General features: G+C 36.3%; 6 protein-coding genes across 6 annotated transcripts; 2 read left to right on the plus strand and 4 right to left on the minus strand.

Annotated features, from left to right (window-relative positions):
* The first annotated feature begins 801 nt into the window (after positions 1–801).
* LOC145913261 (death-associated protein 1 homolog) lies at positions 802–1992 on the plus strand. Its single transcript, XM_083000857.1, has 3 exons — positions 802–1032; positions 1107–1206; positions 1359–1992. The coding sequence occupies exons 1-3, from the start codon at positions 978–980 to the stop codon at positions 1513–1515; spliced, it is 312 nt and encodes a 103-aa protein (XP_082856983.1). The 5' UTR covers positions 802–977; the 3' UTR covers positions 1516–1992.
* Positions 1993–2052: 60 nt separating this feature from the next.
* Positions 2053–4783, minus strand: LOC145913260 (protein-cysteine N-palmitoyltransferase HHAT-like). Its single transcript, XM_083000856.1, has 10 exons — positions 4607–4783; positions 4463–4536; positions 4257–4370; positions 3949–4146; positions 3630–3893; positions 3374–3548; positions 3149–3299; positions 2575–2818; positions 2333–2477; positions 2053–2274 (listed from the first exon to the last, which is right to left on the minus strand). The coding sequence occupies exons 1-10, from the start codon at positions 4758–4760 to the stop codon at positions 2192–2194; spliced, it is 1602 nt and encodes a 533-aa protein (XP_082856982.1). The 5' UTR covers positions 4761–4783; the 3' UTR covers positions 2053–2191.
* Positions 4784–5531: 748 nt separating this feature from the next.
* On the minus strand, positions 5532–9900 carry LOC145913653 (uncharacterized). Its single transcript, XM_083001385.1, has 11 exons — positions 9627–9900; positions 9040–9143; positions 8297–8906; positions 7990–8137; positions 7795–7933; positions 7556–7734; positions 7274–7470; positions 6531–6628; positions 6293–6407; positions 6017–6109; positions 5532–5960 (listed from the first exon to the last, which is right to left on the minus strand). The coding sequence occupies exons 1-11, from the start codon at positions 9821–9823 to the stop codon at positions 5807–5809; spliced, it is 2034 nt and encodes a 677-aa protein (XP_082857511.1). The 5' UTR covers positions 9824–9900; the 3' UTR covers positions 5532–5806.
* Positions 9901–10376: 476 nt separating this feature from the next.
* LOC145913170 (ATP-dependent DNA helicase DDX11-like) lies at positions 10377–16935 on the plus strand. The gene is made up of 20 exons (XM_083000733.1): positions 10377–10500; positions 10592–10695; positions 10769–10957; positions 11072–11159; positions 11347–11447; positions 11636–11824; positions 11939–11993; positions 12252–12429; positions 12704–12863; positions 12970–13120; positions 13577–13659; positions 13734–13857; positions 14274–14470; positions 14682–14909; positions 15059–15208; positions 15621–15720; positions 15825–15979; positions 16328–16425; positions 16517–16652; positions 16812–16935. Exons 1-20 carry the CDS (start codon positions 10440–10442, stop codon positions 16845–16847), a joined length of 2583 nt encoding a protein of 860 aa, XP_082856859.1. The 5' UTR covers positions 10377–10439; the 3' UTR covers positions 16848–16935.
* A 360-nt stretch (positions 16936–17295) lies between these two features.
* On the minus strand, positions 17296–21153 carry LOC145914509 (uncharacterized). The gene is made up of 11 exons (XM_083002331.1): positions 21053–21153; positions 20471–20715; positions 20263–20383; positions 20128–20187; positions 19754–19886; positions 19375–19504; positions 18995–19133; positions 18492–18681; positions 18086–18283; positions 17907–18027; positions 17296–17609 (listed from the first exon to the last, which is right to left on the minus strand). The coding sequence occupies exons 1-11, from the start codon at positions 21151–21153 to the stop codon at positions 17296–17298; spliced, it is 1752 nt and encodes a 583-aa protein (XP_082858457.1).
* Positions 21154–21890: 737 nt separating this feature from the next.
* Positions 21891–26392, minus strand: LOC145914510 (protein eyes shut homolog). Its single transcript, XM_083002332.1, has 14 exons — positions 26379–26392; positions 26213–26335; positions 25778–25898; positions 25470–25710; positions 25059–25321; positions 24767–24918; positions 24516–24642; positions 24396–24462; positions 24192–24326; positions 23812–24006; positions 23022–23241; positions 22810–22966; positions 22506–22664; positions 21891–22441 (listed from the first exon to the last, which is right to left on the minus strand). The coding sequence occupies exons 1-14, from the start codon at positions 26390–26392 to the stop codon at positions 22247–22249; spliced, it is 2169 nt and encodes a 722-aa protein (XP_082858458.1). The 3' UTR covers positions 21891–22246.
* Between the last annotated feature and the right edge of the window lie 784 nt (positions 26393–27176).

A 27176-nucleotide genomic window follows, 5' to 3' on the forward strand; every position in this document is an offset into this window, starting at 1 on the left:
ATAAATTGACCAGATTTTATTTTCGGTCACTGCACTTTCTTTTTAAACAATGACCCAACATTAAAATATAACCCCCACCAAAATTAGGAATATACAAACAATGACATTATTCGGGTGTATGTGTCAAAATAGTAGACGACTGTGAGGTCACACTACAACATAATGCTGACTTGGACCGATAAGCGCAAAGCGCATACATACACAAACTCTTCCAGCTTACAGAAACTACCAGCTTATATTGATATGTTTCTTTCAAATAATTCATTAATCCGGCAACAGCGTGGGAGTTAAACACCAAACATTAATAATTCTGGATTTTGGGAAAACAAATCGTATTATGTCCACACCTATCTTGATATTGGGAGAACTATAGTCTCCTGTCTACACCTAATCATTAAAATTCGCACAGATTTCTGTTTTGCACAGACTTATACGTGGATCAAGTTTGGAAAAAACTTTGTGACCCGGTGTAGTAGTATTTTCCGCGTACCCCGCGGGATTTTATAGAAATATTCATAGAATTGGTAATGCGAAATCATTTTAATGTTGTTTAAATTGATCTTGATTTGTTTGCGTGTAGGTAATTCCAATCTAACTTTGAAAAACCTAAGTAGTCCAGATTTTGATTTGGTAATGCTGAAAACATTGTGGTTGTTTGTGCAAAACAAGTGCCCATGCCCAAGAGATCAAAACATCCGTAAAGTCACGTGACAAAATGTCGGATTCAGACAGACATGCTTTGCGCCACGTCTGCAGCAGAACATTAGGTGTAACAAATACTAATTTAGGGTCTTCATTTGTCAAAATTTGCACAATTTAGATTAATGATAGATGCGTACAACAGTTTTGATAAACTGTATTTGAATTCGGATTAATCATATAGCCTACAGTTTTAGATAAACATTGTCAGTAATTATGGCATTTTTTCAAGTATTTTGGTGTTATCTTGCGATACGTAGATTGTAGTAATCACAAAAATGTCATCACCTGTAAAGGAGAATGAAGAGCTAAAAGGTGGTCATCCTCCAGCAGGTAAACTACTGTACTTTAAAATAGGCTAACCATGTAAAAGTTACAACTTGTAAACGTTATTTAATTTTGTTCAGTAAAAGCTGGTGGCATGCGAATAAAGGGCGCAAGGGTCCATGAAGAAAAAATTACCAAGGAAGAGGCTGAGTCACCTTGGGAGTCACCAAACGCAAAGTCGTATGTATAAATTGTTCTAGCAATTCTTTTTGTTGCATTTTCTTACGGCAACAGTTACATTTTGCAACACACATACACTCAACACGCAAGTTTGGCATTTAATTTACTCTGGTCTCTGAACATTTTTATCACCAATTATACATGCGTTGCAGGCAACTAAAGGATGTTGTGATTTCTGGAGCTGTCACTCATGGAGATAGAGACTTCACACCAGAGTCTGTTCAAGTATTTCATGATAAGCCTCAACCCACTGTTGCAAAACCAGTGCAAAACAAGCAGGTGAATAGACAAATTCACCAGCCTCGCTAAGTGAACAATAGCCATTTAAAAATTAAACCATTGCCAACAAACAATGTTTTAATAATCTGTAGACCACAGACCTTTTGTTTTAAGGGGTGTTTTAGTTATACTGGTGGCCACATAATTATTTTTCAGTGATGGTGGTGACTCAATTATTTTGTTTTTATGTAGCAATGGCAGTAATTGTTTTGTGGTGATTGTAACTCGTCAATTCTAGTTCCATCATGTGTTGTATTTCTTTCAACAATTGTTCTTATGTTGCAAAAAGCAAACTGTTTTCATTTAAAGTGGTACATTTGTACAATGCAATTCCTTCCAATGAGCCCTCCTATTTTTGTTAATGTGTGCAATCCAGTTTCTATTGCAACATGGTAATGGGTATGGACATTTTAGATGACTTTTTTATGTATTTAGTACCAAGCACCACCGTATTCTTTGTGTATATTAAAACGTAATTCAAAATTACTGTCACCAATAAACAAAACACCATGCCATCAAATGTTAAACCATTGTTGTTTTATTAAACAAGGTAACAATGCTATTTCTGGCATGAAAGGTACAATCTTCTGCATACAAAAATCAAAATAACAGTCCATTAGTCAAACATTCCTGTGCACACGATCTTCATAATGGGTCAAAAACAAAAAGTAAAAAAGTTGGCACAACATAATATTCAAAAATATGATTAGAATCCCCATCTGCTCAGCTCCATAGAAGTTTGCACACCACAGTACAAGGCAAAATGAATTGAGAAAAAACTCTGAATATCTGTGAAAAACAATCATAACAACCACTATAGTGTGGATGAAAAATATTGAGAGATTACCTTCAGTGTAGATTCGTTTCATGTAAATGTTGCCGACTTTAACACCAGCAAGAAAATATATATTTGACACAATAAGCAAACTGAAGGGAACACATGAAAGCAAACCACACAATCTTCTGCTCATGGCTGGATTGGCATACTTTTTCTTTAAAAACATAGTGTCACATGAAAGGTAAGGTTTAATATCAAATATTAGTAAAAATCACATAATTCCTTGTCAACAACAGGGTCACGGCACTCACCTCCAATTTTTGCACTGCTGAACTTTGATAAATATCATGAGCAACTTTTTCAATAAAAACACCAAACCAGTTTAATGCTGCCCATACAAAGTAGGCTCTAGTAGTACCGTGCCACACATACACAAAAGCAAAGGGAACAATAGAGTTGACCATCTTTCTTACAAAACCCATATTTAGATTTGATCCACCTAATGGGATGTAAATGTAACGGACCAACCACTTGTGCAGGCCCCTGTCAAAGTACCTGTAACAGTAAAACTAGTTATAATCTAGTTTTAATTTAGTGGTGACATTTTTATGTGATGCAAATGATTCACACCAGGGAACAGGACCGAATTATTATGTTACTATTGTTTCGTTACATACTTAGTGTCAAATTTTTTTAAATAATTTATTAATGACAAAAAAATCTTACAATATAATATAGGCAAATAAATAAAGATGATAATCTTTTTCCTTTGCAACAAATTAAATTGACATATCAACAGTATCTATGTACTAATGTTGCAAGCATATAAGGTGACATTTCTTTAATACTTAAACCTGTTTTAAAAGTAGTTGTCTTCTAACTTACTTCCACATGTCAGCAAAGCGATGTTTGGCTGAAACACAATGAGATGCCCCAGGAACAACCAAATTGTCAGAAATTGCATATTTTTGAGGCAAACCATACATAACCATGTACTTCATGCAGAAGAACTGAACTGAACACAATGCCAGGCCACCTACAACAAGAAACAGTTTTTTCATTATTTTATTTTATTAAGTTATTTTTTTTTACAAACAACAGACCACTTACACAATGTTAATAAAGATACTCTTTCCAACAGTTGTGTATTGTAGTGGACAGATGAAAAGTGCATGTAATAAAGAATAAAGTTAAGAAAAAAGTGCCAGAATGTGTATCTCAGCAATCCAAATAAAAAAGTCAAAAGAAACTGCATATTCCAAACCACCACCTGGTTGGCATCTTTCTGAAAGAACATAAACGTCTATTTTTATTCATATACTTGGTGGACTCTAATTTTATTACTGCTATACACAAAAAAATATACCTGATTTTTAAATTTGTCGTAGTTTACAATTGGTCCCCCAACAAAGAGAGGAAAGTAAAGCTGATAAAGTACAAGATTTTCTAACATAGACAAAAAATTTGGAATTGGTCTTGGTTTGTTTTTTGATGTTTTGTCATTTTCTTCAACAGAATGCTGTCTGTCCCAGCAATATTCAACACAGAAGGCAGTGTATCGCAAATTGCACATTGAGCAAGCGCAAACAAAAAGAACAAACAGAAAATCTCCATCTTGAAGAGACTTTTCCTGTGGTTGTTAAAGCATATAGAAGTGATAATAAGGAAAACAGAATGTGCCTTACCACTACATCGAAAGCTGTTTCGGTGTGCATTATTACAATCAAACCAACGCTGGTGGTCCAAACGAGGAACAAATTTTCAGTGAAATAGGTGATGGTTAGAATAAAAAATGATTGAGCACAAAGTAGCATAAAACTTTGCAGCCCAAAGAAATAGCAGCAAAACATAATGGTGTACATTGCTGATGCATGGAAACGATACTGCAAAAAATATAAAAGGTATTTAATTTGCATATCAATATTTTTAACCCTGTTTCTCTTTTTATTGCCCATACAAAATAGTGTCCCAAGAATTTCATGAAGAACTGTACCTGGGAATTAATTCTCTCACACACTCTCATGACAATAAAATGCCCAGTGAAGGCGTACACAACAGTATGTAGAAAATGATGATTCCATAATTCCCACTCATAGTCTGATTTGTCCTAAACAATCATTTCATTACATATTTTGTTATGTGCAATTAAAGCATTTTGTAAATAGTAAACAAATTATGTTGAAGTCATATTAAACTCACAAAAATGATCCTTGATGTGAAATAACTTTTTTCTACTTTTAGCAAACCCTCCTTCATTGCTTTGGGAAGATTTTCTGCAATAAAAATATCTTTATCTTAAATAATCCAAACTTAGGAGATAGTAAAAATGTGTACATAATATACCTTGGGATAGAGGATAAACTTGTTTCACTGCCAAAAAATACAAAGAAAGCCATGATGCAATGTAAAATATAACCTCGACGATGTTTAGAGCTGGGTAAAGTTGATTTTGCTTTATTGCACTTTCACTCTGCTTAACCACATCAGCTTCTCCCATTCTCAAAATCTTAGTGCATTTAGTAACTATTACTCCACCAGTAAAAACTACAAAATACCCAGAAGGGGGTTTCCCATTTTGCACACACGTTGCACCACTTCATCATTGGTTGTGAAGATAAATATCACCGTGAAACCACAGAATATTAGTAAAGTACACTAAACATTAAGGGTAATTAACCTAACTTTATGCAAAAATTATTTTTTTAAGAGTGACAAAGTTTTTCGTATTCATCGATTAAAGGTAACGTGCATGCAAGTGAAAATTGCACCTGAAATTGGGCATTTAAATATAAATACGAAAAAGGGAATCAGTACACTTGAAACCTAATAATCACGTAAGTGCAAATATTAAAGCCGTTTTATTTGTTATTGTATTGTTATACACTGGAAACAACAGACAGTTTGCTGGGAATGACAAATTTAATTAGCAAATAGCTTTGGAAAAGCTGGGCAATTTTTTTTCCATAATGGTTCTTTGATATCCAGGCTAATGACCGCTATAACCTGGCTTACCGAATATAGTTCGACCACGACAAATCCATGGCGTCTAAGCAAATAACTGCAACAATCGATCTACTATTCGATATTCGAATTCGGTATTAAAAACAAAATAGGCCTACAGTGCAACCTACAAGCATTCGTATTATAGTTGTGACTCATCACCAAACAGTGATCATTACTATAGGTAATGTAGTTGCCGTGCACTTGTATTGAAAGACTGTGTCACTGGAGTGCCTAAAATCCTGCGACGCGGTACAAAAATTCACAAAATAACGGGTTTATTGAAAAACAACGCAACAATAGTCGCGAACAACGCACCGGTCCCTTGACATTGCTAGCGGCAAGAATTTCCACCCTTTCAAAGGAAAATTCAGTTCATAGATAAATCATCACTTACACCAAAAACAGACAAATAGCGATTTCTATGAGACACACACGGCCGCTTGGCAAAATAAAATCTGGACAGTGTTGCTAAAAGCTGACAAAACTCTTTGGAATCCATTAAACATACTCATACGCGAACATAACAGTTTACACATAAAATTATAGTTGGGAGCCAGGCGAGATAAGATGAAGACCCTTTTTGCTTCCCCCGGCTTCGCAAAGCTCCTCCACAATATAGGTCGCGTCGACCTTCTTAAAAACCGTCATATAGCGCGTATCGCCTTTTCCAAAAGATTTGCTGCTGAGACCAAACCTGAAAAAACACATGCTCGTTAATGAAACCAAATGCTGACTATATGGGGACCCTACTTTCGTGCCATAAGGTGGATCTTCTTTCTTTCATCGTTGGTTAGTTCAGGTGAAAAAGTTAGTTCCTCAGTTGAACCCTTTGCTACATATTCCCTGTAAAAACAACAATAAGATATACGCCTGTTACATACATAAAAAAAAACATTATAACCAGCAGGATACAGGAGGTGCATTTGGCCAGTATGGTCTCATAAGTGCAACTTAGTGACTGATAATGATCTTTTCAGCCAACTAGCTAACTGTTTTATATTTGCAGTGAATTAGTCAGTTCCATACCTCAAAATACGAGATGCATCTTCGAAGGACACAAAGTTTTTTTCTGAGCCTAACTTTCCTAGACCTGCTCGTCCATGTGTTTCTTGACATTCCACTGGCTCAGCCCTCCCTTCACCTGTAATGTTCCTTGTTTTTAATTGTGTTAATTGTATGGGTTATCTACTATTACAGAAATAACCATGCTATTGTAAATTCTTAATGCGAAACACACCTCCAAAACAATGTAATCACATAATACCTGATTTTCCCAAACCACCAGAACCAGACCAACCCATTTTTCTCAGCAGCTGGTTGCCAACATTATCCTCACCAATTTTTGTCTTGGTTGAACCATTACTGCAAAACATTGAATTATATTGCAAACAATCCTCTTAAGTATGAGTTGTAAACATATACTTTCAATGAACACTAACTGGTAGTAAACTAATAGGAATAGGATTTTTATGTGACCTGCTGTTTCAGATATTCCAATAGTTTCATACACTACAGTATATTTTTAAGAGTGGCAAAGTTTTTCGTATTCATCGATTAAAGGTAATTAACGTGCATGCAAGTGAAAATTGCACCTGAGATAGATAAATCATCACTTACACCAAAGTATGAGTTGTACACATATACTTTCAATGAACACTAACTGGTAGCAAACTAATAGGAATACGATTTTTATGTGACCTGCTGTTTCAGATATTCCAATAGTTTCATACACTACATTATATCATGACTACAGTTATGTGTCGACTGAAACATATGAAGAAGTAAACTTTTTTGTTTTTGCGCACAACAAGAGTGAGTTTTTTAAAAAAAATGCATAATTATGATGGCTGTGATATGAGTAGTCACTGTAAATCATTGTAGTCTTGTTGATTTTTGTTCATTACATTTTTTGATGTGCTATCCTTTTGTTAACCTTGTTTCTTCGTATATGTGCCAAATTTTTGACAAATTGGTGGAGTGTGGATAAACGTTTATAGTCAATCTTACCTTTTCATGACATCATCTCTGGATAGAGCTTGGTTCACATCACCACGATTAATTGATTCCACAATTACTGTGGGAAATTGTTTTTGAAGACATTTTAAAGCATTTTCCGCAGCTGCAAGTTTTGCTGATTTTTGTATGGGGCCACATCCATCTGCTACTTCACGATGGTTTAAAATTACAGCACATCTCCAAATGGGCTGTGGCAAAATTCAGAAATTTTAGATTACACAGTAAACATCCGTTATTGGGAGCAATGAAAATAAGTTGCATTTTACTATTCACCTGAGATATTTCTGGACTTTCAAATCTATAATCGTACTGAGTGTTGTTGAATTGCGCTGACTGGTTAATTGTGACAATGGCATTTTCCCCTGGTCTTTTTCTGACAACAAATTTAGACAAATGTGCTGCTGAGTCAATCCCGTCGTGATTGCATAAGGAACATATTGGAGGCAATAAATCTGTCCAAGCAAGAAAACTTTGTCATAAGACGCCCTATAAATTTTTCAAATACAAAATACCTTTAACCATTGGGTTACTAGTAACTGCGAGCTGCTGCAAATGTTCATTACTGGACAATTGACGCTTTGCACAGACAATTTCAAAGTTTGTTTTGAGCACATCTACACATCCAGCAATCGCAAAGTTTTGAGCTTGTTCCTATAAAATAACAACAAATATAACAAATGTGAGTCTAACTTATCCATATATCAAACCTGGCTGGATCCATATCCATGAGCAAGAAAAACATCTTTGACAAACACTTCGCAAACATGCATTCCAGTTTTTAATTGTACATTTGATGTAACTTGTCTTGTCCAGGCTTGAAACAAATTTAGGTCTTGCTTCATTAAAACAGAATATCTGAAAATATTGCATTTGCATGTAAGCAATATTTGTGAAGAAGTTTTCAAAGCGTATCAGTGCAATTGTATTGAGAATTAGTCACATATTTTCAAAACAATTATAAAATTTACTTCATATAAAAACTTTCCAAAATATAAAAGACCACTATTTTCATACCTGAAGATTGGCACACAAATTTTAGCAATTTTATTTACAAGTTCCACAGGGTTTCTTTTGGAAAGAACTACACCAAGTTCATCTTTCAAAACGTTGGAAATTTGATGAATAACACTGATTTGTTCTTCACTTGGTTCCACAACATCCAACTTGGGTGTATCTTTTTTTTCTTTGGTACTTAGATGAGAGGCATGTTTCACAGGCTGAGCAGAGGCCATTTTTATGGGCTGATTTTTATTGGTGTTTTTAAAGACTTTGTACACAACATTCTTTTTTACAGCTTTTGCTTTAATTTGAGATGATTCTTCAGTTGCTTTTTGTTTTTTGACTGGAACCATTTTATTTTTCAAAGATGACAAAACATCATGGACACTAATGTCTTTCTCTGTCTTCTGGACCTTTGGCAAGGGTTCAGGGGGTGTTTCAGTATTTACACCATCATTACGCTTTGTTTGTGCAGAAATGTATTTATTGTCAGTAGACTCTGTGGAGTCTGAAACTGATACAGTTTCTTTATTTAAATGTTCATTGACAAACATAACAGGCATCATTCCCCGCGGCATTTTGTGAAAGTTTTTGTAAACATTGGTTGATTTTTTCTCTGTCATATCTGAGATGTAAATAAAGCATTGTTTTAACAATGTAGCAAAATTGAAAAGTATTGACATAGCTGTATTTTTTCCATAAAAATCAATTTTTCATAAATTAGGAACAAACAGTTTAATACTTTTGTTTAATCTCACCGGAATTTCCCATCACCTGTTTTTCTGCCTCTCTTAGAAGTTCCAATGCACTGTCCATGCCCTCCTCCATTTCTCGCAACTGCAGCATTACTTTCTGTGGATAGCTGAAAAACATATTCACAAAATGAAGTTGAAATAATTAAGGTTATTTGTCCAGTTTATAACTTTTGTTGTTATACCTGGATTTAGCTTACACTGTGGGAATATTTGTTTTAACAAGCAATGTTTGACTTCTGGTATGCTTGACAATGAGTGTTGTTAAATATGTGTCATCATTGTGATTTTTTGACCAAACTACAATCTTGGTTGGGTATGAAATGCCACAGTAAACATAACAAGCAAAAGCGAAACTTGTTCATTACGATTTCATACATGTTAACATGAATTTGAAATAAACTATGGCAAAGCAACGGTGCATGTAAAAACCCATTATGGGCATTGTAGACATGGTTGGTCTCATTGACCGGGGTTTGTAGGCATTGAGGCTATGCATTGAATGCATAATCATGTGATGCCTACGATGGGTTTTTAGAGGCACTCGCAAAGCAATGTTGCAAAAATAACACCAGGCACAGATAAAACCTCACCGATTTTCCATGAAGTGCACGTTTGCCCAGGCAGTTGATAAGCATATTAAACGTTCCTTGTCTTCCATTGATTCCCAGTTGTGACGCAAAAAAGTTTTTCTTGCATGCCAATGCGTTTGGCTTTCCCATGGTGAACGGTATTTCTCCAATTCATCCACAAATTGGCGCGAAGAAGACACTAGCTCATTCAGTTGCATGATACTTTGATTACAAACTTAGTTTGGCTATTAATAACTAGTGTACAACGACGTTTTAATTCGGCAACGAGTTTGTCAAGCTCATAACAGGTGTGATCACTGGACTGGAACCAACGCGGTTCGAGAGTTTGTTACGTCATAGTAAAAAACGGAAAGCACAGCATTCTGATTAGAAGCTTATCATAATAATATTGTTCCATTTTTAGAAAATAGTATTTTAAGTATAGCACCAAACAATCAATTACGCAAGTTAAGAGAATGCATGCAAAATATACAGTGTTTGAACCTTGTAAGGAATGTGTTTTTTTTGTAAAATTTTTACTTCTACAGAGATCCTAGATTTGGCAAAAGTATTGCAGATACGTTTAAAGATTGTGAAGCAAAAAAAATAAGCGCATTTTAAATATATGTATTCTTTTTGTTTTTGCATGATGTTGTTTTCCCGGGACTTTCCCTGTTTCGCGGGAAATTCGCTGCGAGCTGCGATCAGAACAAAATTCTAATTTTTGCAAAGTATCTTGTAGCGCGATAATACAAAATGGAAAATGACGAAAATCTTTTGGCACCAAAAGAATTCCCATTTCCATTTGACCCCTACTCCATACAAGTGGATTTTATGAAAAGATTGTATGAAGCAATAGAGAACAGAAAAATTGGGATTTTTGAAAGTCCAACAGGTTTGTTATGTTTGTTTTGATACAAACAAAACCACGGTCATTTTAAACTGTATTAACACAATATTTACAACTGTGCAATGTTGTGCTACAGGAACAGGAAAATCCTTATCTCTGATTTGTGGCGCACTCACATGGCTAAGGGACCATGAAAATAGAGAGGAGAAAAGACTACAAAGATTATTAGATTCGCAAAAGGTGGTAACAGCCTTTGTTGCACATGTTTACAAGTCATAATCTTCTGGCAAGTTCACTGTATGTTTTATTATAGGGCTCGAAAACAGATGATCACATTGATTGGATTGAGGAATTCGCTAATAATCAGTCAATCCGAATTGAATCCAACAAGGCAAGAACTGAAGCTGAAAAACGGAATAAATACAAAAACAAACTGAAAGCTATTCGAAGTGAAACTGAAGTGGTGGATGTAATTCCAAAACCTAGAAGCTATAAACGCAAGGTAATACTAAATTAGGTAATTGGTCATTTGTGTGGTATTTTGTCATCAGTGTTTCTTGTAATGTTCATTCAACTTTTGTAATAAACATGTTCAAATTTGTTCAACTTTATGCAGAGAAAAAATTCCCATGATGAAACCCTGGCATTAATTGAAAAAGCCAAAAGAGAAATAGAAAACCACTTAGACCCTAAATCAAGTTCAGGTTTTTGCTCTTTATGTCTTTTTAAATGTATATTGCTTTACAGTCTGTTAAATTTTGCATCACTATAACCCAAAATATATTTTCCAAACAAGGCAAACACTGAAAAAATAACTGATTTTGCTGTTGCGGAAATTCATATTTTACTGCAAATGCATTCGATATTTGTTAAGTTTCTGGTTCATTTTAGGTTTGCAAACAGATGAGGATGTGGATCATTTAATCCCAGTGGATTATGAGAGTGGTGATGAAAAGCAGGAGCAAGAAGAGGAAGAAAGTCATGTGACAAGAGTAGGGTGACTGTTTTTGTTTAACTTCTTGTGTGACTGACATGTTTGTCAGCGTTGATTTGTTGATAAAAAACCAAAATACTATTGATTTATTTAAATAATGATGTGGCACGTTTCCAAACAGCATCAGGCCAAAAAATAGGTAATCTAGTTGACTGTAAAAACATCTGAGTTTCTTTTTTATTTCAGGTCTATTTTTGCAGCAGAACGCACTCACAACTAACACAGTTTGTGCATGAATTACAAAAATCACCATTCGGAAAACCTCTCAATGATGAAAATGGGAGTGAACCATTTCAGGTTACCATGGTGACACTGGGATCTCGAAATTCTTTATGCATTAATGAATCCGTGAGAAAACTAAGATCTTTGCAGTTGGTAAGACATAAGTTTTGTATGAACCAGTTTATTTGTGATAACTGTGCATGTATCTCAATTGTTATTGTTTTGTTGATGTATGAAAAATTGTAAATTAGGAAAAACTTTTTTAAGGTGAATGAACGATGTTTGGAAATGCAGAAAAATGCTAACAAAAGTCAGGAAACAGGTGAACTTGAACTATTGATTGACAAGCAACATTTTTATCACTCAGTTTTTAATTGCCAGTTATTGTACTTGACCTCACAAGTATTTTTAAAACATTGTGCTCCTGTTGCTGCCAGGTTTAATGTAATTCTCTGTATAACTTACTTTTTAGTACAAATCTTAATGTTTTATCCACAATGTGGCAAGACTTCATCAGGGGTTTCGGGCCAAAAATTCAGTTATATTGAGATTTTTTTATGCAGTCCTTTACCTTGAATAGATATGGAGGCACCTAAGAAAAAAAAGAAATCTTCCGCTTCCACAGCAACTTGTTGCTACTATAGCAACCATGCAGGGGGATCGCAACTTAGCAATCAGATTATATCCAAAGTAACAGAAATTGAGGAATTGGTGAAACAAGGAAAAAGTCTTGAAGCTTGTCCTTATTACGCTTCAAGGTAGATAAGTCGTCCAAGATGGAAAACATGGAAAATTATAATATGCTTTTAAACCACCACACAATTTTTACAAACAATTTATACAACATCTCTAATTCATGATAGAAATATTTTACTGCCAATTGCAAAATGCAAACTAGTTTTATCAATATGTTTTTGTTTGTTAGTGCTAGTACAAATCTCACAATAATTTGTGCATAAAAATGTTTAGAACCAAACTATTTTTAAATCCTAATATAGAACATTACCACTTATGCTGGTTACCACTTTTTAGACGTGCGATACCATTTTCCCAACTGGTGGTTCTTCCATACCAAACACTTCTTCACCAATCAACGAGAGAAGCTTCAGGACTTAATCTTAAAGATTCTGTGATCATTATAGATGAAGCTCACAACCTTATTGATGCCATGAATTCAATGCATTCAGTTAAGGTGGTACCTTTTACCAGGCAAAAATGCCAGTATTTTCTCAGAAATAATTTACAACCAGAACCACCTTCTAGTTTGTGTTGTTTTTGATAAATCCTTTGTTTAACAGATCACTCGGGACCAGTTATGTCAAGCACACAACCAACTTTCTCAGTATCAAAAAAAGTTCATAAAGCGACTCAAAGCGAAAAATCTTTATTATGTGAAGCAGTTGATCTTCGTTCTTCAGCATTTAAGAGATTCGGTCACAATAAAATCAGGTTTCAACAATTTAATCTTACCTTACTAGCCGTTATAGGATCGACACAAGACGCTAAATATTCTTGAATACAGTAATATTAGCCACAATTTTGGGACACATAAAAAGCATACAATGATTTTCTCCAATTAAATTAAGACTTTGGCCTATATATTTTTACTAGAAACTTTCAATGGTGATCTTCAATCAGTTGCTGACATTGAGTAATTATTTCTTGTCACCAAAATACAAACCTAAGATTTTTTTAAAATGTGATTTTGACGGTCATTGTAAAAAATTGTGACGTCATAAAATATGAGGTTCCGATTCAGTCGAACAATGACTGAAGGTATTCGAATGTACGTTGGCACAGTTGATGCGAACACCGTTAATAATTCATATAATGCGGTCGCAAAAACATTCCGGACATTAAAACTAAAATTTAAAACTATTGATGATATTATTTTTGTTCTTCAAGAAAATTCAAGGCAGAACGAAAGTTTATTTACTGTCAATGATTTTCTATTTCAATCGTCGTTAGACAACGTTAATTTTTTTAAGGTAAGATTTGTTTAACAGGGGGGGATTTTTCTTGTTCCACGGGATATTAATAAATATATGCGTATTACTTTCAGTTGTTGAGATATTGTCAGAGAAGCCAAATTGCCAAAAAACTTACCGGGTTTGTGGAAAAGTATGAAAACACTGTTGTTGAAAAGAAGTCTTCACTTTCCACATTTTTAAGCAACATGAATGAAAGTAAGAAAATTTCTTTTCTTTAGAAGATAAATTTTTACTTCTCGTCTTGACTGTAAATGTGTTATGGTTTCCGTAACCAAATATGAAGCATCCAGTAATTACAACGAACAACTTACACCGAACAGAAACAAATAAAGAATAAATAAAACAAAATAAGTAGGAAGAAAAGTATAATAGTATGAAGCGTTCTGTTTCAAATTATCAACTTCCCACTCTTATAAATTGGTGTCGCTGGTGGATGACAATGCTCTGTAAAGGGATAAATTCTGTCAAAATTTAGAAACCAGTCTAGGAAGGAAAACATTGAAATACATACATAGTCACACAACAAACACAGGCTTGATAAATTGCACAATTATAGATTAGCTTTTTACGATTTCCCTTTGAATGTGATGATGCATATTTATCTCTTACAGGTAATGCTGCAGATAAAGATGCCTCTAAACCAGAAAATGTCACAATGCGATCACCTCTCATGCATATTGAATCGTTCTTCGCCTCAATGACGTCATCAAGTCTGACTGGTCGGGTTGCTGTGACGACCACAGATAAAGAACGAAGTTTGAAATTTTTGCTTCTTAATCCCTCGGAACAATTCAAAGACGTTTTGGACGTAAGTTATTTGCCTGGAAGTTTTGTGAAATGTTGGTTCATGTCCCTCATTTTAATGCCGATAAAAATATTTTATATCCATTTAACTGTGTTGTTTTATGGTCATACAATTGATCAACTTACAGTTAACCCCAAAATAATGAATGCCAATACACTTTGCAATGGTCCAAATGTGCACAATACATTTGCGTGCGTAATTACGTCTTGTGCAGAAATGTCGTTCATTGATCGTTGCTGGTGGTACGATGCGGCCTTCATCCTGCCTCATTGATCAGCTCCTCGCCCATTCCGATAACTCTCACCATCTGTCACGCATCGTTGAGTTTTCTTGCGGCCACGTGATTGACGGTGCAAAGCAGTTGCTCCCAATAGCGCTGTCTAGTGGTCCGTGCGGCGAGGTTTTCGAGTTCAACTACGAAAAGAGAGCAAATACAAAAATGGTGGGCAACGATTGACTTTTTGCAGCATTTTTTTTTAATCTTTTGCAACGGGATTTGGCATTCCTTTGAAACTTTCAATTTTATTTGGAACGATTTCCTGGTCATTTTGTTACTAATTGACTACAATTTGTTCAAACTGTCATTTGTAGATAGACGAAGTCGGCAGAACGCTGTTAAATGTCAGCAACCTAATACCTGGTGGAATCGTTTGTTTTTTCACTTCTTATGATTACGAAGCTTTGGTTTACAAACGATGGCAACAAGCAGGATTACTCGACAAAATTGGAACTAAGAAAAGGGTATGAAAAATGGTTTAAAAAAATCGTAAAGCCAAAGCTAAAATGCTATTGATCATAAAGTGAACTGCTTGCAGACTTTTTATCTTGAAGCTTTGCAGTTCACTTTAGTACTGATGATGAACCCAGTAAGAGTTCGAAACGAAACTTAATGAGACTGGTTCCTTAATTTTTTCTTTAGAATCATTTGTATTTGAATAAGAAACTGAGGATGCCCGTGCAGGCGAAATCGATTTTTCATGATTGCAAATATATCAGCTGACTGCAATTTGAAACTTCTGTTAGTTTCATAACATTGATTTACTAACTTAATATGATCAATAGCATTTTTGCTTTGGCTTTCCTATTTAGACTCCTCAACTCCAGGTATTTTGCACCCAAAAATTCGTAAAAATGTCGATACGAATGTTCACAGATTTTTCGGGAACCAAAGAAATCTGACCAAGTTGAACAAGTTTTGAACGAATATTCGAAATGTATAAAACGCAACGTAAATTCTGACACCAAACTTACTGGTTAGTTTTTTGTTGCTAATCTTCTTTCCTTGGTGTTTTGAGCAACATATATTTTAGTGTTTTTTTTACTTGAGAAATGTAACATCTCGGTGATTTGCTCACAGGCGCCATCTTGCTTTGTGTGGTTGGCGGGAAAATGAGCGAGGGAATAAATTTTTCTGATGGCTTGGGACGGTGTGTGGTTATGGTTGGGTTGCCTTATCCTAATCTTCATTCCCCTGAACTGAAGCAAAAAATTTATTTCTTGAACAAAAACATGGTGGATATTGAAATCATACGGGTGTTATTCACAATTATTAAACATAAAGACACGTGACGTCATAAAACCGCGTTTAATATTTTTGCTTGCGGGTTGTGAAAAGCTTTTAAAACTAAATTGGGTAAAATAAAGAAAAAAATTTTGTTTTAATTTTAGATAAAATTGTTTATGTTGTAAATTGGGGCTTTCCCGACCAAAAGTCACGAATGAAATATCTAAAAAAAATAGACGACTGTCTAACACGTAGCGTCGCGGAATTTTATTAAGCAACTGAAAGGGGATTGGGAAGTTCTGTTGTACATTACCAAATGACCCTCTTTATTTTGTTAATGAAACTTTCTACCGCAGCCGAACGACAAGGACGGTCGAACTGCGGGCCAGGCACACTATGAAGACCTTTGCATGAAAGCTGTGAACCAGTCCATTGGTCGCGCTATAAGACACAGGTTCGTTCATTTTCACATCAACCAGCAAAATGTGATCAGAGTGTACACAGTGGAGCTGTAAATCTCACGAATAATGTTTTTGTCGATCCAGAAATGATTATTCCTGTATATTGTTGCTGGATAAACGCTTTCACAAACCTCAAGTCCACAAAAAGTTGCCGCAGTGGATTTCACAGCACTTGCATTTCTTGGATCAGTTTGGAAAATGTTGTGTGTTAATCCGAAAGGTCAGTGCACAAAACTTTCAAGGTTAATCGTAAAAATTTGGCTCACCTGAATCATTCGGCACGTGGCTTTAGAAACACATTTTCTCTTAGTTTTTTTTTCTAAATTTTTTGCCCCAATTTCGTAATATGCATTTATCAATATTATTCGCTATTTTGCAGTTTTTCAAAGAAAAGGAATACAAGCAAAATACTTGATTCTGCAGCTTATTGAAAGAAACAGTTTGATTATTTAATCCATTTCTAATCTTGATGAAAGACCTCACGGGAGTTAAATTCTCTTGGTGCAGTATAGCATGTGTCAATTTTGCTATTGCATAGTTTGGAGAGTGAGTAGTTAACTTACTTTTGCTTGAATTTCATGTCGGCAATGTGGTAAATAAAAAAGACGCATCCATTTCGGTGTTTTGTGTGAAGAAATGCTTTATACCATTGGGGAAGATAAGCATAACTGTTGTAAAGTAATATTTTTTTGATGCATCTGCTCGGCTCCTCTGCGGTATTTTGGAACTACTTGTGTAAAAATATAGACAAATACGTCATGATAGTTAGCCATTCAGCTGTGGCATTTATATTCTCGAAAACGCGCTTTAAGTATTTTGAACGTGTTGACTAATTAACACGTAAGGTTTTTTACGAACATGTATTAGTAAGACTGTAGACGTGTGTCACAAAGTGGACAAGACGCCCAGCAAAGCGGAGCGCGACACAATTTGCATTCAACCCTTTGTCGACAAGTTTCGCAAATTTTAACATGATCGCATGCATAAGGCAACGCAAAGTTCCACGTCATTCCTCCATTGTCATTGTTGATGCTCTGGTTGTTGCAGAACGAACACGATTCGTTTTCTGGATTGTAATCGAAGAACGGCGACGGTAGGTCAGCTTGAATCCGCACTCCGGGAACTATTTCGTACGCGTTTTGGGGTTTGACAAGTTCAATGCAGTTTCTCATTCCACCTTCAAAAATCCTTTGTAAGCATTGTATTTTGGTAGCCTACCACGCGATGACAATGCCCTGATGTGTGTGCATTGAAACGTTTTTGCGCTTTATGATGACTTTGAAGCAAAACTTTTTCCGATTTTTTTTAATTATTTTAAATAAAATGTCTCACATTTTTCCAATTACAATCAGTAAGCTGAGAATAATATCCTCACATAATCATACCGGCTAAGGGCTACACTTTCCAAAATGTCTCATGCATCTGCTGCTAGACTGTAGTTTAAGCATATTCTTTGTTTTTGCTGATTACTCACCAAGTAGTTGGACTTTTGTGACTCCAAGACCAAGACAAACGGCAATGTGACGTGGCGTTGCGTCATCAAGCTGAATTGCTACCAGCGGATCTTTGTCATTTATCGAACATTTTATTCTACCCTGACGATAAAATGGAGATACTTTGGTTAAATATATACCACAACTGCATGCTTCTAACCAGAGCATCGCAAGTTAACAAAATCTCGTCATTTGGTTTTGCTCCTCTAATTTCATCGGAATACTTCCAACCGCTAGATGGCGTTGCATGTAGTCTGTTTCTTGGTAGAGAACTGACAGTCTCGGCGTTTACAGGTGACAGTGTGTTGACTGACACACAAAACAAATCTTTTCTGAAGTCTGTAGCAAGGACTTTTATCTGCATAAGGTTTATTTATAATCAGTAAAGCCTGATTTATACAATCCTTTGTCAAGAAAAGTATTTACCAATTTACACGAATGCAGCTAAACCCAATATCGATTTATCAGTTATTTGAAAATAAATTGACGAATATAAATTTTATACAGTTAATTAATTAGGTATAAATAATCAACCCAGCACACAGCTTAAAACACTAAGCACTTACCTTAAACCTATCACCGACGTGAATAGGTTGCTCTATGATCACCATGCCGTCTTCGAGAGATTTACATAACTCTGTATATTCAGCAATGCTTTGATAGCCGTACATGTCGCTTTTTAACCGGACCAACTTCCCGCGGATTTCGGCATTAAATGAAAGAGGAAACCATTCACTTGTCGGGGTCATAATCGGCCTGTGCAGAGAAATGGTCGAACTCTAAAAAACGTCCTGTAACTCATATCGGTGAAAAAACACAACTTAATTACGCAATATAAAAGTATACCGTTTCCAAACATCATGACCAAAATCAATTGTAATCACGAAATACGTACTTATTTGTAAGTATTTAGAACATATATCAACAATTATGTCCCAAAATCCTAAGCTTTTACATTTATTCAATTATTCAAAACACTTTCACTTTCACTTCTTAATGCTTGAAAATGTAACAGTTCAGTAAACCACATGTGTACACAAATTGTCGATAAGTGCTAAATACTTTCTACCTTCTTGGTCCGTGCAGGGTCATATGGTCAACGTGGAGTCGGTTCCTAACAACACGACGTGGATAAGCAGGAAGAAGAGCTCTCGCTTCCGGGTCGTTCTCCCATTTAAACCGACGTCGTTCGCATTCCGTCTTACGAGCTGTCAAATCAATATGAAAACGAAATAGTTATCGCAAACACAATGGTTTAACTAGTTTTTATCGCGATATGCAAGTTTTTTGGCTTTTGTGACGTTAAAATTGGGTTTTGTGACATCATAACTTTTCAAAAATGGCAGATTTTTTACCAATCTTGCCACAAATTAAGCATAAATCGATTATGGCATAAAGGCAAACTTTTAAAAAACAATCTGCCACTTTAATGGTTAATAAACACTTTACGTTTTGATGTTAGTGAAGACGTCGAGGTTGTGGCGGGAAGAAACGCCGCCTCGCTAGCTTTGTCGCTCTGGGAACGAAGCGTGGAATCCGCTGTGAAAGGTCTCACGTGACATCGTGTTTTCTTGCCGATCTGAGACGCAACATTGTTCCATAACAACAATTTGGCCGACCTCGGGAACATTTGACCAATTTGGCCAAATCGAGTCCAGCACTTACAAGGAGGTCCCGCAGTTTATCATAAAAACAAAAAATCTGCATTTTCTCGAATCGGCACTATGCATAACGATGTATTTTTCATCGGATAAATTTCAAAAAAAGGTTAGAGGAATTTTATGATTGTCAAAAGTGATCACGTGTTTTCAAAAAGAAATATCAAAACCTCCGCATCTTCTATGTAATTATCCTGTTTGAAGTAAGTGAGATCCGTTGAGGCAGGAACGAATCCGTGTTTCCAGTTGGGTAATGCCCTCTCCACGTTGGTTATTTCTCGAACATTCCGAGATGGTTCGTTTCTGAAGATAAACCATTACATGCAACGTAACTTGGATATATACGCTATACAAATGCAGGTCCAATCGTTTGACCGATTGCACCGAATCGGACACCGCCCTTAAAATCCTACAGTTTGTCACGAAGACCACAAGAAAAATTGTGATGACTTTTCTAATGAAATACAGGTATTTATCAGGCCCCGCATTATTTTTACCAAATCTTTCAGGACCGGCCTAGTACATAAGCCATTCCCAATGTTACCTTCTAGCACAATCTTCTTCGTAATCTACGTCCGCTTTATTGACCGGCACTACTTTGTATCTACAAGAACAATATCTTATTACCCACCATACTATTATGCTACAAGAATATTGACGGAATATATTTTACAACCACCTTTCTGGGGCAAACGGTCCTATTCGTTGCACCAACGCCTTTATGTTGGTTAGATTTTCTTCCAATAAATTCTCATAATAATCTTTCTTGGGAACTTGACGTGTTGGTCGCGTCTTTCGACCTGAGAAACATTTAATATTACTCGTGTTGGGTAAGATTACCACATAAACAGGTAAGATTGCATGTTAAATGCTTCTAATGGAGTTACATGACTGGCTCGATTTTGAACGATGATGTGGGTTTCGGGATGACATCATTTCTGCTCGACCTCGCTTCTCTGCGATCACGTCGCGAATGGTCGTCAGCGAACCGCTGCGTAGCCTGTCCACGTGACGCTGGTTAAGTGTGGTTGCCATGACAACGCTTCGTGGTATGCACATCCATCCACTGACTGTTGTGTGTCTGTGCTTGATGTTGCTCGCCTTCGGTTGCCAGAAACCCGACTTATTGCTCCTGAAAGTTGTTGAGAAAAGTTTGTGGTTCTTTGTTTCAAGACGGATTGGATTCAGGTAGAGGAGATTGGGGCGAATCGTCCCCTGGTTTCAAGATGGTGGTTTATTAGTGGTAGCAAAGCTTTAAAGCCAGCTTTACGTACTTTCGTTTTGAGAAGGTGGTTGTTACCATATTCGCTTGTTAATTGTATTTTATTACTTAGTTATACTTTAAAAACCATCATAGTCTGTGACAACCATTATTGACATTATAGTAAAAAACGTATTTGTGTAAGTCGAATGTAAGGGTCAACACAATTTTTGATATTGCCCTCATCTATTCAAAAAAACGCACTTACTCTGTTGATGTTTGGAGAGTGTCCCATGATAAACGGTCGGGGGAAGTTGGTCGCGGTGTTCCACGCCACTTAGGACGAGCGTGTGAGCCTGCAACGCTCATTGTGCAAGTCCTTAGCCTAAACTTGTTTTAGCACACACAAAAAACTGCTTTAATTTTTTATTATACTGCAGTTCTATCACAGGTGTATATTGCCTAGTTGGGATAACATTTTCCTGCTGCAGCGGTATTAAAATATTATTTGCAGCGTTGTAAATAATGTAGGATACATAATATGCACATATATACAACTGATACAGCTCTTGCAATGTGCATAGTAAACTATTCCAGAACCCTGCCATAACATGCTTTCTCGGTCGTCCTTATCAAAATCCCTGTGACATATCAGTAAACCTACACCGGTAGCGCCGTTTACAAGCAAACACAAAGGCCACTCCTTGTTATTTGAAACAACGCCTTACAAGTATTAAATGTCCCTACACAAAAGCAACCAACAAAGAATTCCACACATGGTTTATACTGGCAATCCCGTCGACCGAATGGCCAAAACAGATAGTAGTAGTGATACTTATGAATGTGCATCACATATATAGTTCCATTTATTTTTTGTTTTGAGTTTTTTTTAAATGCCTATGCAAAATCGTTACTGATTTTGCCTAAAAAGAAAACAATGAGAAAATGATTCTAAACTGAAAAATGATAACAAAAAAACAAATAACACAGAGTCAGTACGAAGCTGCTCAATGAAAGCCATACAACGTGTATGCAAGAAGTATCTCACACCAGTACCACACAGCGAACAGCGGAACGATGTCTTTAGCTATCAATTGTGCCAAAATTTCGTAAAGTAAAAAAACAAGTTTTAGCAGACATATCGAAACCAAATACAAATGTCGTATAAAGGCCTCTCCCAAATATAATGGGTTACCACCGGACACAACCAAAAAGTAATAATGCTGCACTTTGATGCTCGAAATTTACTTCAGAAACATTAGACTATTTTGGAGAATGCTGAATGAAGTTAATAAAATGATGACCTTTTACGAGGCGAACAGAGATAATTTCAGTAAATCACTGATAATCCGTTTTAATGAAAAAATAAGTACAGATCTTAGTAATAACCACGATGTGACTGTGGACAGCCCTGTATATTTATATGATGGATACACATCGAGCAAATTTGTCATCAAGTCCATCACCGACAAGGAAGAAGGTTTTCGGTGACTGTCGCTTCCTCCCAACTCAAATATTTTTGTTCAATACGAAGGTTGTTGAGGCAGCCTTTAAATGGTGCATGGAACAAACCAAAAGATCGGCTCGACACTGACACCTGACGACCGAAATTGCCGATGAAGAGTTTGGTGGCTTTATTTAACTCCTGGTATTCACCCTGTAATATGAAACCCATTGGCCGTGATTTGTTAAAGGAAATGTGTACATGTTTGGTACTTTACCTTTAACACAAACTTAATTTCTTCAAGGCCGTCTATCAATATAGTTGTATGTTGCCCAACTCTATCTAGTTTCACTGTGTGCCAGGAGTTGTCGCTAAATACATTTTGACTTCTTGCAACAACTCTTTGATCAAACGAAGGTCCCAGCTGAACCGCAACCTACATTTACCCAACATATATGAAAATGATACTCAAATACAACTACAAAATAACTAACCTATGCTTATCAACAACCAAACTTAATAATACAAAAAAAAACAAATCATTAACTCTCGCTCAAAGATATTGTGGACAAACATAGCACCTTGATTTTGCCCTTGTCTAAACCAATTGCAATGTAATCATCTTCCGATGACCACCCCCTTCCTAACCACGTGATCATGCCATCCAATGAGGACGTCTTTAACTCAAACGACATCTTATTATACAAAACGTTGGTCGGGAACGAGTTCAAATCAAATCTAGAAAATACAGTAAACAAGCAAAAAGCGATAAATAAAAACAATGATGCCTTACGTGGCAGTAGAATCTTGTCTCAAGAGAATAGCTTTGTTGAGGAGATTGACATCAGATTTGGTGTCACAAAAATACCCTTGCCATCTCCACTCACACATGCATTTAGCCGATGCTATGTTGGATCCAGGAACACAAGTTGCGTTATTTTGACATAAAGACGTGCATGGTAAATAGGTCTCGCATCTTGGGCCTGACCAATCCGCAATGCAATTGCATTGAACTGTATTTTAACACAAATACAAATTTAAGTTTTGTGGATTAAGTTAACGACAGAACGGTCAACCGTATTAGAATTGCTTAACGACGTAACATATAACCACTTTTGAAAAAAAAATGCGCGTGTACCAAAGAGTTTTGCGATTAAAAACCACAGGACCCCTGGCATAGTCATTCCAAAATTTCGGATGGGGAAGAACTTTTGGGTATAAGCGATTAACGGTCGTTGGCTAAATCATCACCCGCAAAAGAGTAAACAACTTTAGACGTGGTAATGGCAAAATATTTTAATATAATTTAGGGGCACACATTATACATTTAAAACAAATTCGACCTCGGATATTTGGGAGGTGCCATTAGCACTTTCGTCCCTCCTATCCACGCCAATGAACAGCACTAAGTAAACCTAATCTTATTTTTTTTAATTTGCCGTGTCAGTCTCTGGTCTATGCCTATAATGCTTGCGGGTGCACTGTTTTTGTAAGAGACTGACTGGTAAATAACTTTATTATAGCACGAGCTTTCGCGAGTTTTATCTCGCTTCTTCAGGCATAAACCTAATCTTGCAACTTACAGCTATTACGTGTTTCTTCACATATACCCTTGTTACCACAGGTATCAATTCCACACGACGAACCATCACAGCTGGTAATACGTCCACCACTCATATGTATTATGTTACCATTTACGTCACGCTTGGTCTTGTTCGTGTTTGGGTAGTGAGTTAGTTGGTATGACTGATTGTTGACTGACAATCTGCGAATGCAGCCTAAGAAAAAATGTAAATTTTTTTGTTATTACAGTGGAACAAAGCGACAAGCTCCGGTCACTTTTATTATTATATTTATTGATGTGATACAGCTATGGTGGTTTTAAATACCATTAACATACTAAACTTTTTTTTTAACAAAAAGTTATGAGTCACAAAAATGCTGTTACTTCAGTCACACAAACCCTGAAATCCGACAGCTGGTTCGCCAGTTGCCCGTTCATCAATCATCCCGATTTTGGGTAAACCCCCGATGTAAAAGCGCGGCGAAACATCAAGAGACACCTGATTCCTACTGGCTTTTCCAATCGCGGCAAAATCTGACCACCAGTACGAACGGTTGTGATTAGTTTCCCGTGAACACATTAAAGATATGAATAACTTTTTACCTGCATTCTCTTTTCCCAATTTCCATACGTTGATTTGTCCCTCGTGTTTTACTCTTCGCGCGTGCAACTAAATGCAATAAAACATGTAAAAACCGACAGTCGGAGTGCACTTTTAGTCACCTCGTGCCAAATGTCTGTGTCAATGCGTAAATTGTGACGCAAGGAAAGCATCGAACCGTGACCAAGACTGATTCGAAGATAAAGGTGATTTTCGATTATAGATATGCTCATAAAATCACAGTTGCTCCTTTGCACAAACGTTTTTGTTATAATCCCAGCGCAGGTTAAAATCTTACAAGTGGTTAAATCACACGTCGAAGTTAGTTTTTTTACAAGACACTTTTAATATAAGTTTGCGGTCAAATACTCACTGCATGTGTTCATTGTCAGTGTAGAATAGTAGAGCATTTCCGCCACCAAATTTCTTGAACTGTAATCTTACATCTGTTTCGCGTCTTAGATTCAAAGAACTCAATTTCATCCATGAATATCCGTCAAAGGAGGGGTCGCCGATTGAAATTGCCTTTGGACAAGAATTCAAACCGAAATACAATAAAAAATGGCATTTGTTTAAATGATCAATTGAAGTACTTGCAAACTACAGCAAGAGTTTTGACCGAAAGATTTGCACTATTTTTATTATTCTAAGAAATGCAAACTTACTTTTTGGCAATTTGCTCCAAACCAACCAAGACTACAATCGCATCGCCAAGATGATCCAACAATAACGCACGTTCCACCATTACGACATTCAATTTCATCACAACCATCCCGCGGCTCCTCGCAAAAAGTACCTTTCCACGGTCCACTGCACACGCACTTAAAACCATGTCGTTTTGTTTGGCATTTAGCGTTGTTTTGGCATGGATTAGAGTTGCATGTAACCACAGGGTCGGCACCTGTTACTCCTCGGCCCTCCAGTACACCTGCAAATGCGGGAATAAGTGACGAATCAAGGCCATGAACTTGCAACGTTTTATTGAGCCAATTTAAAAAACTGTTTATAATAAAGGACCAACAAGCCCCGCATTTTCTAGGAACGGTCCCACAAGTGCAACAATTTGACAAACTTACCATCAAAGTTTAACAAACTGACTATTTTTGTCCCCTCCTGGTGATTTCCATTGCAGATTTTTGTGCGCGGGAAAGTTTTCATCTTGAATTCAAATATCATCCCCTTAAACGCGCCCATGGTTTGCATATCGTCATAGTCTATGTCCGAAAGCTGGTCGTTGTTAAATCCGCCAACGATCATTGCTGCATCCTGGGGAATATTTAAGTCTTTGTAGTAGCCCGGAGATGTTCCACTGGCTACCTACAAAACATAAAACGTTGGACTACGTTTTGGAATCATCTGTTTCAACCATGTCAAGAGCACCTACCTGTCCATTCAAGGTCAAATTCACCTCTTTGTCCATCCGGTTTATTACCAGGTGGTTTACTTGTGACGCTAAAGGAACAACTGGCATCACTACAATCCCGGCACCGTGCCCAAGGTCAAACCTTCAATAACATTTCTTTTTGGTTAATCATGTTCAACACAACACGCATTGAAAGCTAGAAAGCAAACAAAATACCAGGAATTATGTTTGCTCTTGAGAATTAACAAATTATAGCAAAAGAAGGTGGTTATCCACCCATTTCACAATCAGAACATTTATTCATGCCGAATGCAGATTAGATGACAAGAAAAACACATAAATCAAATGACAAAGTTGGATACGCATTCATTTGCAATCAACCACTACTTTTTGCGATATTGTGAAAAGTTTGTTTTCACTCCCCCACACCGCGCATCACCACAAACTAGAACTTACTCAAAAATAAGCTGACCGTCATTGATGGTTAAAAGTATGAAGTCATCATTGCTTGGTTTTGGAGGATTTCCGATGTACAAAAGCAAAGCGTAATCAGTGGGATTTGTTTGGGAAAATGTCAACCTAATAACGAGAACAAGGTTTGATTTCCTTTTTGGCGACAAACCTGTTTGGACGCATGACAAAGAAACAAGATTACAATTGTCCAACTAGTTTCTCTTGAGATGTGCAAATTAACACAGAACCTCCCTAACTTTGTGGTGTGCAGCGCTTTGAAATATACAAGTCTTTATTGATAGCTACTTTATGGATGTAAGTAAAACAAAATTTATACTTTTATGTACAATTCTAAAACTCAAATATGCTGACACCCAAGGAGGCGTCACATACTCAATTTAGAGAAAAACTTGCCTAATTTCAAACTTCCTGTTTATTCCATTTGGAGGAGGAAACATCAGATAGGACTGAAATGACCCGACCTCACCACTAAATCTCCAGACTGGCGACAGTTTTGCACTGATGTCATGATTTTCACAAAATCGTCCAGACCAGCCAAATGCACAAAGGCACGTTATGTTTTTGAAATCTGTTGTTGGAACAAGTAATTTACTATTAAACAAATAACTTTATATTTTATTGGCAGGTATTAGAAAATACAAGCTACTAGTTTCTATTTTTATTTTCAGTATTGTATCAAATTTCTCAGTTTATTGTGGTATTGCTAATGTGTGTATACACTGCAAAAACATGCAATATTATGAATGATTGCACTAAATAAACTAAATATATATAGGCTTCCTTAATTACTTGCCTGTTTCAATGCAGGTAGCATTGTTCTGACATGGATTGGTTGTACAAACAATTCTGTCACAAGTTCTACCTGTGTAGTGTAAAGGGCAATGACACATCCATTCATTAAATTCTCTTTCCAAACATATTCCATGATTTTTGCAATTTTCCACTC

Source organism: Ascidia mentula, chromosome 9 (genome assembly GCF_947561715.1).
Source record: "Ascidia mentula chromosome 9, kaAscMent1.1, whole genome shotgun sequence".
Taxonomy (NCBI): Eukaryota; Metazoa; Chordata; class Ascidiacea; order Phlebobranchia; family Ascidiidae; genus Ascidia; species Ascidia mentula.